Source organism: Dysidea avara, chromosome 2 (genome assembly GCF_963678975.1).
Source record: "Dysidea avara chromosome 2, odDysAvar1.4, whole genome shotgun sequence".
Taxonomy (NCBI): domain Eukaryota; kingdom Metazoa; phylum Porifera; class Demospongiae; order Dictyoceratida; family Dysideidae; genus Dysidea; species Dysidea avara.
The window spans coordinates 29,016,973-29,033,256 of NC_089273.1; the positions used below are offsets into that span (position 1 = coordinate 29,016,973).

The window sequence follows — 16,284 nt, forward strand, 5'->3', positions numbered from 1 at the left end:
GGTGTCATGTCCAGCAGACATAAATGTTATGTCTAAGGAAACTGATAAGGTCCAGAAATATCAACCCTCGGTAAGTGATTTACGTCAGCTTATGGTGGAATGTCTGTTGAAACTGTGCCTGTTGTTATTGGCCACATCGGTGTAGTGACTTCACAATGCAAACAGTATATATTTAAAACGGATTCCAGGATTTTGGTGAGAGTTTATTTTACTGCATTCAGAAAGCAACTCTGCTTGGAACAATTCACATTCTGCACACACTAAATTTGTAATTGTGTATCTCATGTATTTATACATGTACACTCTTAATTCTGTACAACTGTATGTACATGTGAGTGTAATCATCAAAGTAGTAGCAGTAGCTGTCTACCTAATAATAGCTGAAAGCTCCAATAGAATGACGTACAATGTAGCTGAATGTACTAATTAGGTGACTGCACTATTAGAGAATCTCCATCATGCACTTTTTGTGCCTATAGTTGGCTTTTGTAGTATAACTTAAACTGATCGCTTGTAAACCATTGAAAGGCCTTTCTAAAATAATTAATTACCTATGGTGTGGTAAGTAATACCTTTTACTTGATCACATGTTTGTTACACAATCATGATTGGTAAACTCCATGAGTGTGATTTCTTTAAAATTACAAAAGGATTGCACTACATTGGTAACAGACCAATTTTAAATCTATTCCCTAAAGTGCCTTGCCCTGTGGTAGTGACAAAAAATTGTCTTGTAATTTTGCAAATAATGTGCAAAACACCCTGGTTGTACATCCGATGTATATGAAACTTTAACTGTAAAGGTGCTGCATTGTGCTCTTGAAGTAAATCAACTAAAGCACATAATAGTCATAGCAATTTTTCTAAGTGGTGCAAAATAAGATGAAGCAGAAGATGACGAAAAATGAAAAATAAGAAGGAACTTTGAAATATATCTGCAGTGATGGCCAGCTCAAATTAGAATCAGGAGGCGCTCCACCTTGAGCGAGTTTTCACAGTAACTTGTGCTTAGGAACTACTTTGCTATAATGGCATTTCTTTATTTCTGAAAAATATACACTTGTCTGTCATGCACCAGCTGTACTTAGTTGCACAACACACTATCATGTATCTTGATATGTTTGTGATTTCTACCATACTGCATCTACTACTGTACTGTATGATGCTTGTGTAGATAAGAACAGTAGTAAGTAACTAATTGTGACCAGGCCTGAAGAATAGGACAAGGCGTATCTCATTACAGGAATAAAATATTTGTATGCTGCACTGATTGTTTAATACATGCTAAAAATTTCAAGGCTATAGCATGATGGTACAAAAGTTACGAGCGATGGAAACTTTAAAAAGTAAGCATTTTTTTGTTTCTACGTGTCCTATTTTCGCAGACCCAGTCACAATTAGTATATGTAATAGGACGGATGGCTATGGTATTCGGGATTAATAGTGCGAGCATTAATATTGTAAACAGGAAGGAGTAAAATAGTGCAAGGCGAAGCCGAGCACTATTTCCTTTCTGTTTACGATGCGAGAACTATTAATCCCAAATACCACAGCCATCCATCCTATTGCAAATTAATCCGACAACCATAGCAACTGTTACTAGGCAACAGAAATTCAAAAAATAATCACTGCAAAAGACCAGTCACACTTAGCAACCGTTGTCTGGCAACCGTAGCTATGGTTTCAAAATGACTTTTACCTTAGCAAAGGTTACCTAGCAACTGTTGCTAAGCAACCATATTGTGTCATACCTTGGGGTCATCTATCACTATGGTAACAATAGTTGTCAAGTCGGACATTTACTTCTAATATAAACACACCACACTATTTTAGCGAATCAAATTAGTATTATAGATTTTTGTCATGGGACCTTGACAAACAAGTGTAATACTAATTCTATTGGCTAATCGCTTGACGTATTTCAATATAATGCGTCAAGCTTCTATTGAGAGTATTATATAGTAACACATTCAGTTGTTGAATTATTATGCTTATATCATTATTTTGCTTACTAAGTTTGGCAGCCATTTGCTGTAATAGTTTGTCATCACTACTCTTCAGTGTTTCACGAAAGCCTACATATTTATCAGGAACCTTTTGTTGCAAAGATTCCAACACCAAATCAACAAATACTGTCATTCCATCTCCATTATTTTTCTGAGTGCGTTCAATGTTTTGCTTTTGTTGAAGTGTAACAACACCTTTGGTGAATAAAGTGCTAAGCATAGAATTTATGGGTAGTCGACAAAAAGCATCATATTGATGTTCAAGATCAGCTTTAGCAAATGAACAATCAATGGAATCTGTAATACAAAAATTTATTGACAATGTGGTTCTCCAGGTGCACAAACTACTCAAATTTAGTCAATTAGTCTAATCAACATAACATTTAATACTGTTTGCTAAATCCTTCAGATCAGTTACATACGTGTCATGAAGTGGTTGCCCTCTTTATTTTGCCAAAAATTAATATTAATAGAAAACTCACCTAAACACCACTGCACTCCACACAATAGAAGAAGCCTTAAAAGTTATTAAGTCTTTTTGAGTATGAAGTCAAATGGAACTGATAAAAGTGTATTAAATACTCACTTTGTTCTGGGGAAGTGGGGTTGGTCTGAAGACATTTGTGGGCTTGGTTATGCCTAACCAATACTAACTACTAAGCTGTCATGAAGGAAAATTGCAATTGAGGCTGGTTTCTGGATGATATAGTTGGGCAAGAAAGCTAAAACTTTCACGATCCCTAATAATACATACTACCACACTGTATGGTAGTAAAACAATACATATAAACATACCAGAATTACTAGCCATCTGATCCGTGGTCTGTTGTTGAGTGGATGCCTCATTTATGGCCTGTGAACCTAATAAGGTATATAACTGTATACAGTACACTGTGAATGTGAATTGGTAACTACTGTATAATTCACATAAATTATAGCTTTAGCTTTCTAACCACACTGCTTGGTTAGTCATGAAGGTCTATTGCTGTCAGTGAAGTATTAACATGATAACGTCATGAAATAGTTGTAAATATCAAGTGTGAAAGTAAACTTATTATTAGGTATACTTACAATAAAATTCCTGAAACAAGTAAGACCAACACCTTAAGTTAAAAGCTAAGAAATGGATGAGCAAATTTAGCAACCAAATGACTATAGGCCTAGTAGGGATTACAAGACTCCCAATAATTTTTTGAGTGTATTGTCAAACTGCCGGTACAACAGAGATTTTGTCCTGACAAAACATAAAAATTTGCTGGTCAGATTTTCAGTGCTCAAAATATAGTCATGCCAATAGTTACAGTGTTACAATGTTATAGCTTACTGTATACTTGCTGTTTTTAGTCAAGCACAGCAGGAAAATAGGTGCCACAAGCAATTAAAGTGAAGTTTCATCAACTTTCATGCATCCCACAAGTTATAGGTAACACTGAAATGTACAGTTATGTATTATACAGACCGGGATTCAAACCTCAAAGTTGGCTTGAGATTAAGATTGTGGCCACAAGCTGTCAATAAGTACAAGGCAGGCTGGTGCCCAAACTTTTAAGTTGGTTTTTAAGGTAAAGCTTGTGGCCACAAACCGTCAACAAACTGCTTAATTAAATATTTGTAAGGCTGTTCTCCTGTAGGGTATATAGGCATTCTGAGTTACCTAGACGCAATGTACGGACAATAATACAGTTAATCAGTCAATATGCAATTCTGACCGGAAATTGTCTGGTGGTTGAATGTTGTTTCGAGTCTTGAGATTATCACAAAAATACTAACACTGGGAAGTTAAGTACTGAGGATAGAGTAGCCATCAATTAACTTGTCTATGCCCAACAAGTAGGCATGTGATGTCACTGAATGAAACAATTATTTTACATATGCCACTGCTCCATTAGATTTCTACCTTTTGCAGGACTGGTAGCTACCCTGGCAAAAGATTTAGTCATGTTTGTGTCTTTGTTGAAGCAGCTAAAGGCAATCACCGCACAGTTAATGTTCAAATTTTTTCTAAAGCTGGAAATTTTTGCATAAGAAATTCTTTATGAATTCCACACTAACTTTTACCATGAAAAATGTCAATTATGGCATTTTATAATTTAAAGAATTCAGAGAAATTTAACTGACTCACATAGGACAGACACTCAAACATATGCAGATGAGTTAAATTAATGGCATGCCTATACATGCCCTATGCTGTGTATCTCTTAATGGTTTGGTTTCTTTAACTTGTGTTTCAGGATGCCATAAACTATAAATTATAACTATAGAAGTTCTCAATGTTTATTCAGTCTATAATAGAACACATAGAATAAGCTCACAGGCAGACTGTCAATTGGTCTGCCAATTCTTACCCTTAAAGCGAATAATATTATGTACCATGAAGCCATCTGAATGATATGGTTTTCCCACATATAATAATAAAAACTCCATATGTATAATATCATATATACTATTCAGTAAAAATAATATTTTGGAATTTATGCATATAATTTTTATGTAACCGGATCTGCAAGAATCCCACGTGTCAGTGCAAGTCTAATTTTACTAACAGTAGAATGTATGCAATAAATGCAATGGATGAAATCAAGACACATGGTAGTGTGTCGTGCGGCCCAAGAAGCCGGCGTGCCACCCGTGAGTATATTAACAGGAAGAAAGAAAACGCAATTTTCACACCTATGTAGCTCTGTGATCCCTTACCTGATTGGAACCAAATTTGCTAGAGAGGTGCCAGCCAGCAAGGGGAGTCTACACACCAAATTTGAAGAAAATTGCTCTAGCCATTTCCGAGATACGAGCGAACAAAATTTCGTTTTAATTTCTTCGTTTTTCTTCTTCATTTCGCATACTTCACAAAATCCGCCATAAAACACGAATGCGTGCTCGGATCGTGATGAAATTTGGCACACTTAAAGGGCTCATTAAGGCGGATCTCAGTACCAAATTTGGTAGGAATCCGATGAACATTCACGGAGTTATGACCGATTATTTGCGCAAAATAAGGTCGAAGGTCTGTCACGCCTACAGGGTAAACTCCTTTGAGGAATCAGTTGAAAATTGCTATGTAGATGGAGCAACCATCATAGGAGTGCCTTTTTGTGGTTTGAAAGGAATCGGGATAAAGACCATGGAGATATGACACAAAACCCAACCTGTGTCAAAATTACGCGATCGATTTTTATGAATAAAAATACTATTAGTTTTCGTGTCTATCAGGCAAACCGCTTAGAGCAATGAGCTGAAAATCAGTGTGTAGCTGGAATAATCATCATAGAAAGTCCTTGCAGTAGTACAGAAGAATCGAATTACAAACCACTGAGTTATGCTTCAAAAGGCAACTACGTGTAGCAAATGCGAGATCGAGATCAAGACACACGGTAGTGTGTCGTGCGGCCCAAGAAGCCGGCGTGCCACCCGTGAGTATATTAACAGGAAGAAAGAAAACGCAATTTTCACACCTATATAGCTCTGTGATCCCTTATCCGATTGGAACCAAATTTGGTAGAGAGGTGCCGGCCAATAAGGGGAGTCTACACACCAAATTTGAAGAAAATCGCTCCAGCCATTTCCGAGATACGAGCGAACAAAATTTCGTTTTAATTTCTTCGTTTTTCTTCTTCTTCATTTCGCACACTTCGCAAAATCCGCCATAAAGCACGAATGCGTGCTAGGATCGGGCTGAAATTTGGCACACTTTAAGGGCTCATTAAGGCGGATCTCTGTACCAACTTTGGTAGGAATCCGATGAACATTCACGGAGTTATGACCGATTATTTGCGTAAAATAAGGTCGAAGGTCTGTCACGCCTACAGGGTAAACTCCTTTGAGGAATCAGTTGAAAATTTATATGTAGATGGAGCAACCATCGTAGGAGTGCCTTTTTGTGGTTTGAAAGGAATCGGGAAAAAGACCACGGAGATATGACACAAAACCCGACCTGTGTCAAAATTACGCAATCGATTTTTATGAATAAAAACTATTAGTTTTCGTGTCTACCAGGCAAACCGCTTAGAGCAATGAGCTGAAAATCAGTATGTAGCTGGAATAATCATCATAGAAAGTCCTTGCAGTAGTACAGAAGAATCGGATTACAAACTACTGAGTTATGATTCGAAAGGCAACTACGTGTAGCAAATGCGAGATCGAGATACTCTAATAGAACAGTCACGCTAATAAAGCATTCAGCTGCATTTATAATTTACTCAATTATATTACATTGCAAGTTATTCTGTAGGGAATTCAGTTTCAAACAACTCACCGTGTAGTCAGATCAGCCAGAAGAAGGTACCTAATAGAGAGTTCAGCTACAAAGAAACCATCATGTAGAGAGTTCAGCTCAAACAAATCTCCCTGTAGAGAGATCAGCTAGAAGAAGTTGCCTTGTAGAGAGTTCAGTTACAAAGAAACAATCATGCAAAGAGTTCAGCTGTAAACAAATTACCCAGTAGAAAGCTCCGCTATGAACAGATCACACTGTAGAGAGTTCAGTTAGAAGCAAGTCATGTTGTAGAGAGATCAGCTAGAAGAAGTCACCTTGTAGAGAGTTCAGCTACAAAGAAACCACCATGTAAGAGAGTTCAGCTGCAAACAAATCACCTATAAAGAGTTCAGCAGGAACAAGTCACCCTGTACAGAGATCAGCTAGAAACAAGTCACCCTGTAGAGAATTCAGCTACAAACAAATCACCCTGTAGAAAGATCAGGTAGAAGAAGTTACCTTGTAGAGAGTTCAGCTGCAAACAAATCCTCTGTAGAGAGTTCAGCTAGAAACAAGTCACCCTGTAGAGAGATCAGCTAGAAACAAGTCACCCTGTAGAGAGTTCAGCTACATTTCAATTCACCCAGTAGAGAGATCAGCTGCAAATTATCCTGTGGGGATTAATTGACATGTAATAAATATATGCAAGAGTTCATAATATAATGAACTCTTGATATATGCATTATATATATAATACTGATAAAATCAGAATGAGTTAAAGTATTTAAAAAAATCTGCTTCATCTTTTTCTTTTTCCTGTGGTAAAGAAAAATATATAGGTTAAAAAGCCCCAAAGCTGGCCGTAGGCTGGCTTTGGGGTATACAAATACAAAAAGAAGTGAAATCTAATCAAAAACAGCCAAGCTGTAAAAAAAGTGTGTGGCCCTCAAAAAGGCTATGGTGAAAAAAGATGTGAAATCCAAGGTGGCGGCAAAGAAATGGCTGTGATGGTAGGTTAATGGTAAAAATTTTAATAACGACAATTCAGGTGAATTTTGTGCCAATTGACCAAGCGGCACCAAATTCACCTGAATTGTCGTTATTAAAATTTTTACCATTAACCTACCATCACAGCCATTTCTTGGCCGCCACCTTGGATTTCACATCTTTTTTCACCATAGCCTTTTCAAGGGCCGCACTCCTTTTTTTACAGCTTGGCTGTTTTTGATTAGATACTATAATAGAACAGTCACCCTAATAAAGCATTCAGCTGCATATATAATTTACTCAATTATATTACATTGCAAGTTATTCTGTAGGGAATTCAGCTACAAACAAGTCACCCTGTAGTCAGATCAGCCAGAAGAAGGTACCTAATAGAGAGTTCAGCTACAAAGAAACCATCATGTAGAGAGTTCAGCTCAAACAAATTGCCCAGTAGAGAGATCAGCTAGAAGAAGTTACTTTGTAGAGAGTTCAGTTACAAAGAAACAATCATGCAAAGAGTTCAGCTGCAAACAAATCACCCAGTAGAAAGTTCCACTATGAACAGATCACACTGTAGAGAGTTCAGTTAGAAACAAGTCATCTTATAGAGAGATCAGCTAGAAGAAGTCACCTTGTAGAGAGTTCAGCTACAAAGAAACCACCATGTAAGAGAGTTCAACTGCAAACAAATCACCTGTAGAGAGTTCAGCTAGGAACAAGTCACCCTGTACAGAGTTCAGCTAGAAACAAGTCACCCTGTAGAGAATTCAGCTACAAACAAATCACCCTGTAGAAAGATCAGCTAGAAGAAGTTACCTTGTAGAGAGTTCAGCTACAAACAAATCACCCTGTTGAGAGTTCAGCTAGAAACAAGTCACCCTGTAGAGAGATCAGCTAGAAACAAGTCACCCTGTAGAGAGTTCAGCTAGAAGAAGTTACATTGTAGATAGTTCAGCTACAAAGAAACTACCATGTAGAGAGTTCAGCTGCAAACAAATCACCCTGTAGAAAATTCAGCTACAAACAAACCACCCTGTAGAGAGTTCGGCTACAAACAAGTCATCCGGTAGAGAGATCAGCTAGAAGAAAAACCTTGTAGAGAGATCAGCTAGAAGAAAAACCTTGTAGAGAGGTCAGCTACAAAGAAATCACCCTGCTTCATCTTTTCTTCTTCCTGTGGTAAAGAAAAAATGATAGGTTAAAAAAACCCCAAAAGCTGGCCATAGGCCGGCTTTGTGGTATACAAATACAAAAAGAAGTGAAATCTAATCCAAAACAGCCAAGCTGTAAAAATAGTGCGGCCCTCAGACAGGCTATGGTGAAAAAAGATGTGAAATCCAAGGTGGCGGCCAAGAAATGGCTGTGATGGTAGGTTAATGGTAAAAATTTTAATAATGATAATTCAGGTGAATTTTGTGCCAAGACCAAGCGGCACCAAATTCACCTGAATTGTCGTTAAATAAAATATTCACATAAAACACGAATGCGTACTCGGATAGGGCTGAAATTTTGCACACTTGAAGGGCTCATTAAGGCGGATCTCAGTACCAACTTTGGTAGGAATCCGATGAACATACACGGAGTTATGACAGATTATGTGCGTAAAATAAGGTCGAAGGTCTGTCACGCCTACAGGCTAAACCCCTTGGAGGAATGAGTTGAACATTTATATGTAGATGGTGAAACCATCGTAGGAGTGCCTTTTTTGGTTTGAAAGGAATTGAGATAAAGACCATGGAGATATGACACAAAACCCAACCTGTGTCAAAATTACGCGATCGATTTTTATGAATAAAAAACTATTAGTTTTCACATCTACCAGGCAAACCGCTTAGAGCAATGAGCTGAAAATCAGTATGTAGCTGGAATTATCATCATAGAAAGTCCTTGCAGTAGTACAGAAGAATCGAATCACAAACCACTGAGTTATGATTTGAAAGGCAACTACGTGTAGCAAATGCGAGATCGAGATACTCTAATAGAACAGTCACCCTAATAGAGCATTCAGCTACGTTTATAACTTACTCCATTACAGAATTATATTACATTGCAGGATATTCTGTACGGAATTCAGCTACAAACAGTTAATCTAATAGACCATTCAGCTACATGCAAGTCACCCTGTAGAGAGTTCATCTATAAACAAGTCACCCTGTAGAGAGATCAGCTAGAAACAAGTCACCCTGTAGAGAGTTCAGCTAGAAGAAGTCACATTATAGAAGAGAGTTTAGCTACAAAGAAACTACCATGTGAGAGTTCACACACCCTGTAGAGAACTCAGCTACAAACAAATCACCCTGTAGATAGATCAGCTAGAAGAAGTTACCTTGTAGGGAGTTCAGCTACAAACAAATTCATCTGTAGAGAGTTCAGCTACAAAGAAATCATCATGTAGAGAGTTCAGCTGCAAACAAATCATCCTGTAGAGAGTTCAGCTATGAAAAGATCACCCTGTAGAGAGTTCAGCTAGAAGAAGTCACATTGTAGAAGAGAGTTTAGCTACAAAGAAACTACCATGTGAGAGTTCAGCTGCAAACAAACACCCTGTAGAGAACTCAGCTACAAACAAATCGCCTGTAGATAGATCAGCTAGAAGAAGTTACCTTGTAGGGAGTTCAGCTACAAACAAATTCATCTGTAGAGAGTTCAGCTACAAAGAAATCATCGTGTAGAGAGTTCAGCTGCAAACAAATCACCCTGTAGAGAGTTCAGCTATGAAAAGATCACCCTGTAGAGAGTTCAGCTAGAAGAAGTCACCTTTTAGAGAGTTCAGCTACAAAGCAACCACCATGTAGAGAGTTAAGCTGCAAAAAAATCAATCACTCTGTACAGAGTTCAGCTAGAAGAAGTCACCTTGTAGAGAGTTCAGCTGCAAATAAATCACCTAGTAGAGAATTCAGCTACAAACAAATCACCCTGTAGAAAGATCAGCTAGAAGAAGTTACCTTGTAGAGAGTTCAGCTACAAAGAAACCACCATGTAGAGAGTTCAGCTGCAAACAAATCACCTGTAGAGAGTTCAGCTAGAAACAAGTCACCCTGTAGAGAGATCAGCTAGAAACAAGTCACCCAGTAGAGAGTTCAGCTAGAAGAAGTCACATTGTAGAGAGTTCAGCTACAATGAAACTCCCATGTAGAGAGTTCAGCTACAAACAAATCACCCTGTAGAAAGTTCAGCTATCAACAGATCACCCTGTTGAGAGTTCAGTTAGAAACAAGTCATCCTGTAGAGAGATCACCTAGAAGTATCACCTTGTAGAGAGTTCAGCTACAAACAAATCATCTGTAGAGAGTTCAGCTACAAACAAATCACCCTGTAGAGAGATCAGCTAGAAGAAGTCACCTTGTAGAGAGTTCAGCTATAAAGAAACCACAATGTAGAGAATTCAGCTGCAAACAAACACCCTGTAGAGAACTCAGCTACAAATAAATCGCCCTGTAGAAAGATCAGCTAGAAGAAGTTACCTTGTAGGGATTTCAGCTACAAACAAATCACCCTGTAGCTACAAAGAAATCATCATGTAGAGAGTTCAGCTCCAAACAAATCATCCTTTAGAGAGTTCAGCTATGAAAAGATCACCCTGTAGAGAGTTCAGCTAGAAGAAGTCACCTTTTAGAGAGTTCAGCTACAAAGCAACCACCATGTAGAGAGTTCAGCTGTAAACACATCACCCTGTAGAGAATTCAGCTACAAACAAATCGGCCTGTAGAGAGACCAGCTAGAAACAAGTCACCCTGTAGACAGATCAGCTAGAAGAAGTTACCTTGTAGAGAGTTCAGCTGCAAATAAATCACCCTGTAGAGAATTCAACTACACACAGATAATCCTGCAGAGAGTTCAGCTGGAGTCAAGTCACCCTGTAGAGAGAATCCAGTAAAGAGTTCATCTACGTACAAGCAGATCACCCAGTAGAGAGATCAGCTGCAAATTATCCTGTGGGGATTAATTGACATGTAATAAATATATGCACTCTTTTTATATTATGAACTCTTGATATATGCATTATATATATAATTTGTACATTTACTTATAAAATTAGAATGAGTTAAAGTATTTATAAAATCTGCTTCATCTTTTTCTTTTTCCTGTGGTAAAGAAAAAATATAGGTTTTAAAGCCCCAAAGCTGGCCATAGGCCGGCTTTGGGTATACAAATACAAAAAGAAGTGAAATCTAATCAAAAACAGCCAAGCTGTAAAAAAAGGAGTGCGGCCCTTGAAAAGGCTATGGTGAAAAAAGATGTGAAATCCAAGGTGGTGGCCAAGAAATGGCTGTGATGGTAGGTTAATGGTAAAAATTTTAATAACGACAATTCAGGTGAATTTTGTGCCAATTGACCAAGCGGCACCAAATTCACCTGAATTGTTGTTATAAAAATTTTTACCATTAACCTACCATCACAGCCATTTCTTGGCCGCCACCTTGCATTTCACATCTTTTTTCACCATAGCCTTTTCAAGGGCCGCACTCCTTTTTTTACAGCTTGGCTGTTTTTGATTAGATAATTATTTACAAATAGTAAAAATTCCCTGAATTTTTAAATACTTGTTTCACAATGAAAGATGGTGATAGCCGCAAACACTTTGGTAGCATCATGATCCCCAAAGCAAGAGGAGTTTGAAAATCTTTGTTTCATGTCAGTACTCAAATGATATAAATGTTAGTCTGGCTTACATTATACAAGCGGTTCAATCTTGTTTTTCTTATGTTTTCACCTTTGCCCTGGTTGTAGGAACAGCACGGAAGACAAAACATACCCAACGCTTGTTCACGGAAACCCTATGGTTAAGTTGCATCTCGGCAGAGGACTGCATTCGTAAGTTACGTATGACCATTTATTTAAGCACTTGTAGTTCATTTTCCATATTGTTACTGTACAAATTGATTTTTTCTGTTGGTGCTACATACTTTGTAGTGCTGTAACTTCTTGGCTACTAGAACTGAATTTTTGTTTGTCCATTTCTTTGGCTATCTAGATAAAGTATGTAATAAAATGGAATTTGAAAGGTAATGTTCTGACATATGTGTTTCTTGCAGATCTGGACGCATATGTATTTGGTATACGACACAAAATTTTAGGCCACTCCAAATGAGACTGTAGTTTCCCATCCTGATGCTTTTATTATTCGGTTCAGGCAGGAGGCTTTTTATTATAATTCATTATTGAAAGATGTGACGGCTCTATTAGAGTATCTAGATCTCAAGGTCATCAAATTGGATTCTTTGTAAGCTGCTAAGTAGCTCTAGCTAGCAACTACTGAACCATTCATTTATGGTTTCATTGCGCTTTTTAGCAAAATGGAAGGCTCCATGGGAGGTTTCTATATAGCAAACGAGATAGCAGAACAGGAGTGATTTAGGAAAATTTTGACAATAATGCAGGTGCCCAGAAGTGAGGACGGGAAACTACAGTCTCATTTGGAGTGGCCTTATGTTCATTCATGCATAAAGCAACCATACAAATATACCTTGTCCAGAAGGAGGAAACTGAGATGCTACTGGTTGATTAGGTCCACCTGTTGTAAAAGTTCAAGACATCATATCTATAGAGTTCACACACACCCAAAAGGACATTACTTAAGCAAAATTTAAGAACATCAATGATAAGATCATGCATAAAACAAGTGGGATTTTTAAGATTAACATGCTAGAAATAAATAAATAAATAAATGATTATATGCTGGCATTTTGGAGCAATTGTAAAGCTTTAATACATGTAGTAAGAAAATCTGCAATCTTCCCATCTTCATTAGAAAAGATTGATCCACACAAAAACAGCCAAACTGCATTATTAAAATTTGTTAGCATTAACACTCATTTTCTTGGCTGCAACAGAAGTTATACACACTGTAGTTGCATCATTGTAATTTTATTTGACTTTTTTGTTTAATATTATTGTAATTCTCCAATAGAGAACATACTTATTTTGGGGGGAATTCTAATAGAACACACATAGCTAGAATGTTCCAGAATTTCAGATATTTAAAATTACATATATTTTACTGTGCGTAGATTTTAGCTAGAATTTTCATTTGTAAAGTAGAAATTAAGTGAGGTGAACAGCCATGATGGTGTAGTGGCTCAGTGTTTAAGAATGTGGGTGTTCAGTATGGAGCTCCCTGGTTCAAATGCTGGTAAGGATTTTCTTCGACAATTTTTTACCCCATAGTGACTGTTCTATTAGAGTATCTCAACCCTGCAATTTATAGTTGTTAGGGCTTTGCATTGTAACACTGTAGCTGTTACTTCTTTGTTTTCTAACCATCAAAATGCAATGCAATAATGGCCAGTCTATAAAACTTTAAGATACATATTCCCATTAGCAGCTTGTAGCCATGACAAAAGTACAATTAAAAAGTTCAATTTAAACAATCATATCGCCACGGATACTTATCAGATTGCTTGCAAACGTACAGTAGTATCTTTATACAGTCTTTATCTATACCAAATTTCAAGGTAATTGAATTATGCGTTTGCATTTTATAACATTGTTTTGCAAAGTATGCAAAAAGAATAATATGGGGCTCTGTAGACCCCTTAAGAAGAAAAAATGAAGAAAATTAAATATTTAGCCATCTATATCTCACAAATGGCTGGAATGAATTTAATCTACGTGTCAGACATTTATAATACAAAAATGGTGTGGTTTAGAGAAGAGACCATGGAACTATATATGCAGGAATGAAAATCTCATTTTCTGTCAACATGTCAGTGTATGAACAGTGGGGACTGCCAGTTTTTTTTGGCCACACGACACACTAGTGTGTGTCCATTATATTCCAATAAAGCAGCAAAAACATAACAGAACAGTTCCTAACCTAATAAAGCAGTCACATGAAATGAAATGCTTTCATATAGCTAACAATATGGACTATTCAATGCTGTAAATGGTCTAATACAGCACAAGGCATCCCTAGAAACTTATTGTAGGTATGAAGACACCTGTTTGTCAATCTTAATGCATATAGTTTCAGTTGCTGCTGGGAATAAATGCTATGTATAAAGACGGTAAAAGACTGCAAAAGAAGCCAGAAGTGCTACAGTACATTTGATGCCTTGCCAGGCACATGCCTAGCAGCATAGCAGATACTGCAGCAGCTACCACTTGGAGAGTTGCCCAGATGATTTCTACATTATTTCTTTTACTTTGAGTGAAACAGGAGCCTTTTGTTTAGGCTGGAGACTCACCATATGACCTCCTCATCCATTTTCTATTTTTACATCGATTTCCCAGCACCCACCCACCCACCACGTCCACTGCCACCCATAGTGGTGTGTATGTGTTACAGATACTGTTATGAAAAAGTGTTGCACAATATTTAGCTTGCTACTATTATACTACTGTAGTTAAAGCACTGCTGCGCAAGTGCAATATGGAAAAACTAGTACAAGGGCGTGGGTGAGAGACTAATACAACATGAGGCAAAGTTGGGTGCTGTATTCATCTCAAGACCATGCCAGAGTGTTATTTTTCATATTGCATGAGTGTGGTGGTGGTTTAAAGTGCTTTCTGCTCATCCTTGTTCGGAGCGTTCATTTTGTAGACTCAAACCATATCGGTTTTCAGCCATCAGACAATTGATAAGTATATATATAGTACACGTTTGGTCATAAAACAAACAGATAGCATCATTTTGGCTACTTCTGGCTATTTAAAATGTTATGCATGTGATCAACAGTGCTGTATTTTTGTATTTTCCTTCCAGTGCTGTATTGAAATAATAGCACTCTTATTTGATATTTGCCCACGCAAGTGCTATAAATTATATTATGGTTGGCTGCATTCATAGTGAAAATTTCAATCTAATTGGTTTTGGTTTTCCGAATAGAAATATTTACATACACGTATCATTGATGTACATAAATCAATGGTTTTACCAAATTAGGTCACAATTAGTGTACAGTAGTTGGAATTAAAACCATTAGCTATGTTGATTCATTTTAAGAAGAGGTTAAGTAGATTCTTTATCGCTTGACTTGGTATATACCTATATATGCACTTTAACTTACAAGATTATTCACAGGTTGCCTCTTCAGTTTGCTTGAGCTATGTATTTTCTTACAAATGATTCAAAGTAATTCAAACAGTGTAGCAACTGTCCCCTGCACATGAGTGCAATGTTACATTATATTTGTATGTAATAAAGAATTGCATATTGATATCTCACATTATGCATACTAACAGTAGTTACATACCTGGTCCACCAGGATAAGAGGTGTATTGATAGTTCGGTGGATAGCCACCTGTGGATGAAAAGGAATAACATATTCTAATAGAACAGTCAGGATCTGGATACTCTATTAATAGAGCAGTCACAGTATTCAGAGAAGCAGTGTAGCAAGCTACTTAGCTATGTATGTGTAGTTATAAATAAGGAGATATAATTGGTGGAGAGCAGCTATTGTCAGCAGGCTGTGACCTTTTTTTTGGTCTTCAACTTACAGATGGCCTGGCCCCCTCACTATTTGGCCTGCTCCACTGCCCCTGTCCTGCATGCAAGAAGTGGTGGTAGCTACGTAGATAAAATTATTACTGTGGTACATAGGTTTATTTTTTGACTCACGATCATTAAAGAAGCACAGATGAGTAACTCATCATAATTTATTATAGGCATAGTGATTTTGCACACTATGTTACATTACGTTGTGGACTGTGTTACAGATGTGACACAATAAAAGTTGAAGTACTAAAATGCTATAACACAGTAGATAAGTTTTGCTAGTGATTCTAAATAACCTAATTGACAAAGCAAGAAGTCTGACGGTATGTTAGTCAATGTTTTCATGAAAATAGATGCATATGTTTATTGTTTTATTCAGTATCACAGCTAAGAATTTAATTATCCAGACATATCAAAAAATTTGGCTCATAAACGAAAATAAAATATTTCCGCATACTAAATGTGCAAGCAATTAATGTGATTTTCCATTTATTTTTGTAGGGAGACAGAGGTGTTCAAGTAGCCGATTAATTTATCAGCAGTTGGTGGATGTAGAAGTTAAAAGAATTGGTAGTAACAAAGGACTAATCCTTCTGCTTCACCAGAAATGCTGTTGCCTAGGCTGTCACTATACCGCTAGAGGATATTGGAAACGGACA

The 16,284-nt window shown here is 37.2% G+C and overlaps 1 protein-coding gene across 1 annotated transcript in view; it reads right to left on the reverse strand.

Annotated features, from left to right (window-relative positions):
- LOC136247037 (uncharacterized) overlaps positions 1–16,284 on the reverse strand; it is a 70,613-nt gene that overhangs the window by 23,723 nt on the left and 30,606 nt on the right. The window contains exons 4-7 of the mRNA XM_066038636.1: positions 15,381–15,428; positions 12,653–12,700; positions 2,802–2,867; positions 2,013–2,303 (exon numbers count right to left, since the gene is read on the reverse strand). Coding sequence (XP_065894708.1) covers positions 2,013–2,303; positions 2,802–2,867; positions 12,653–12,700; positions 15,381–15,428 — 453 coding nt within the window. The remainder of the gene's footprint in view (positions 1–2,012; positions 2,304–2,801; positions 2,868–12,652; positions 12,701–15,380; positions 15,429–16,284) is intronic.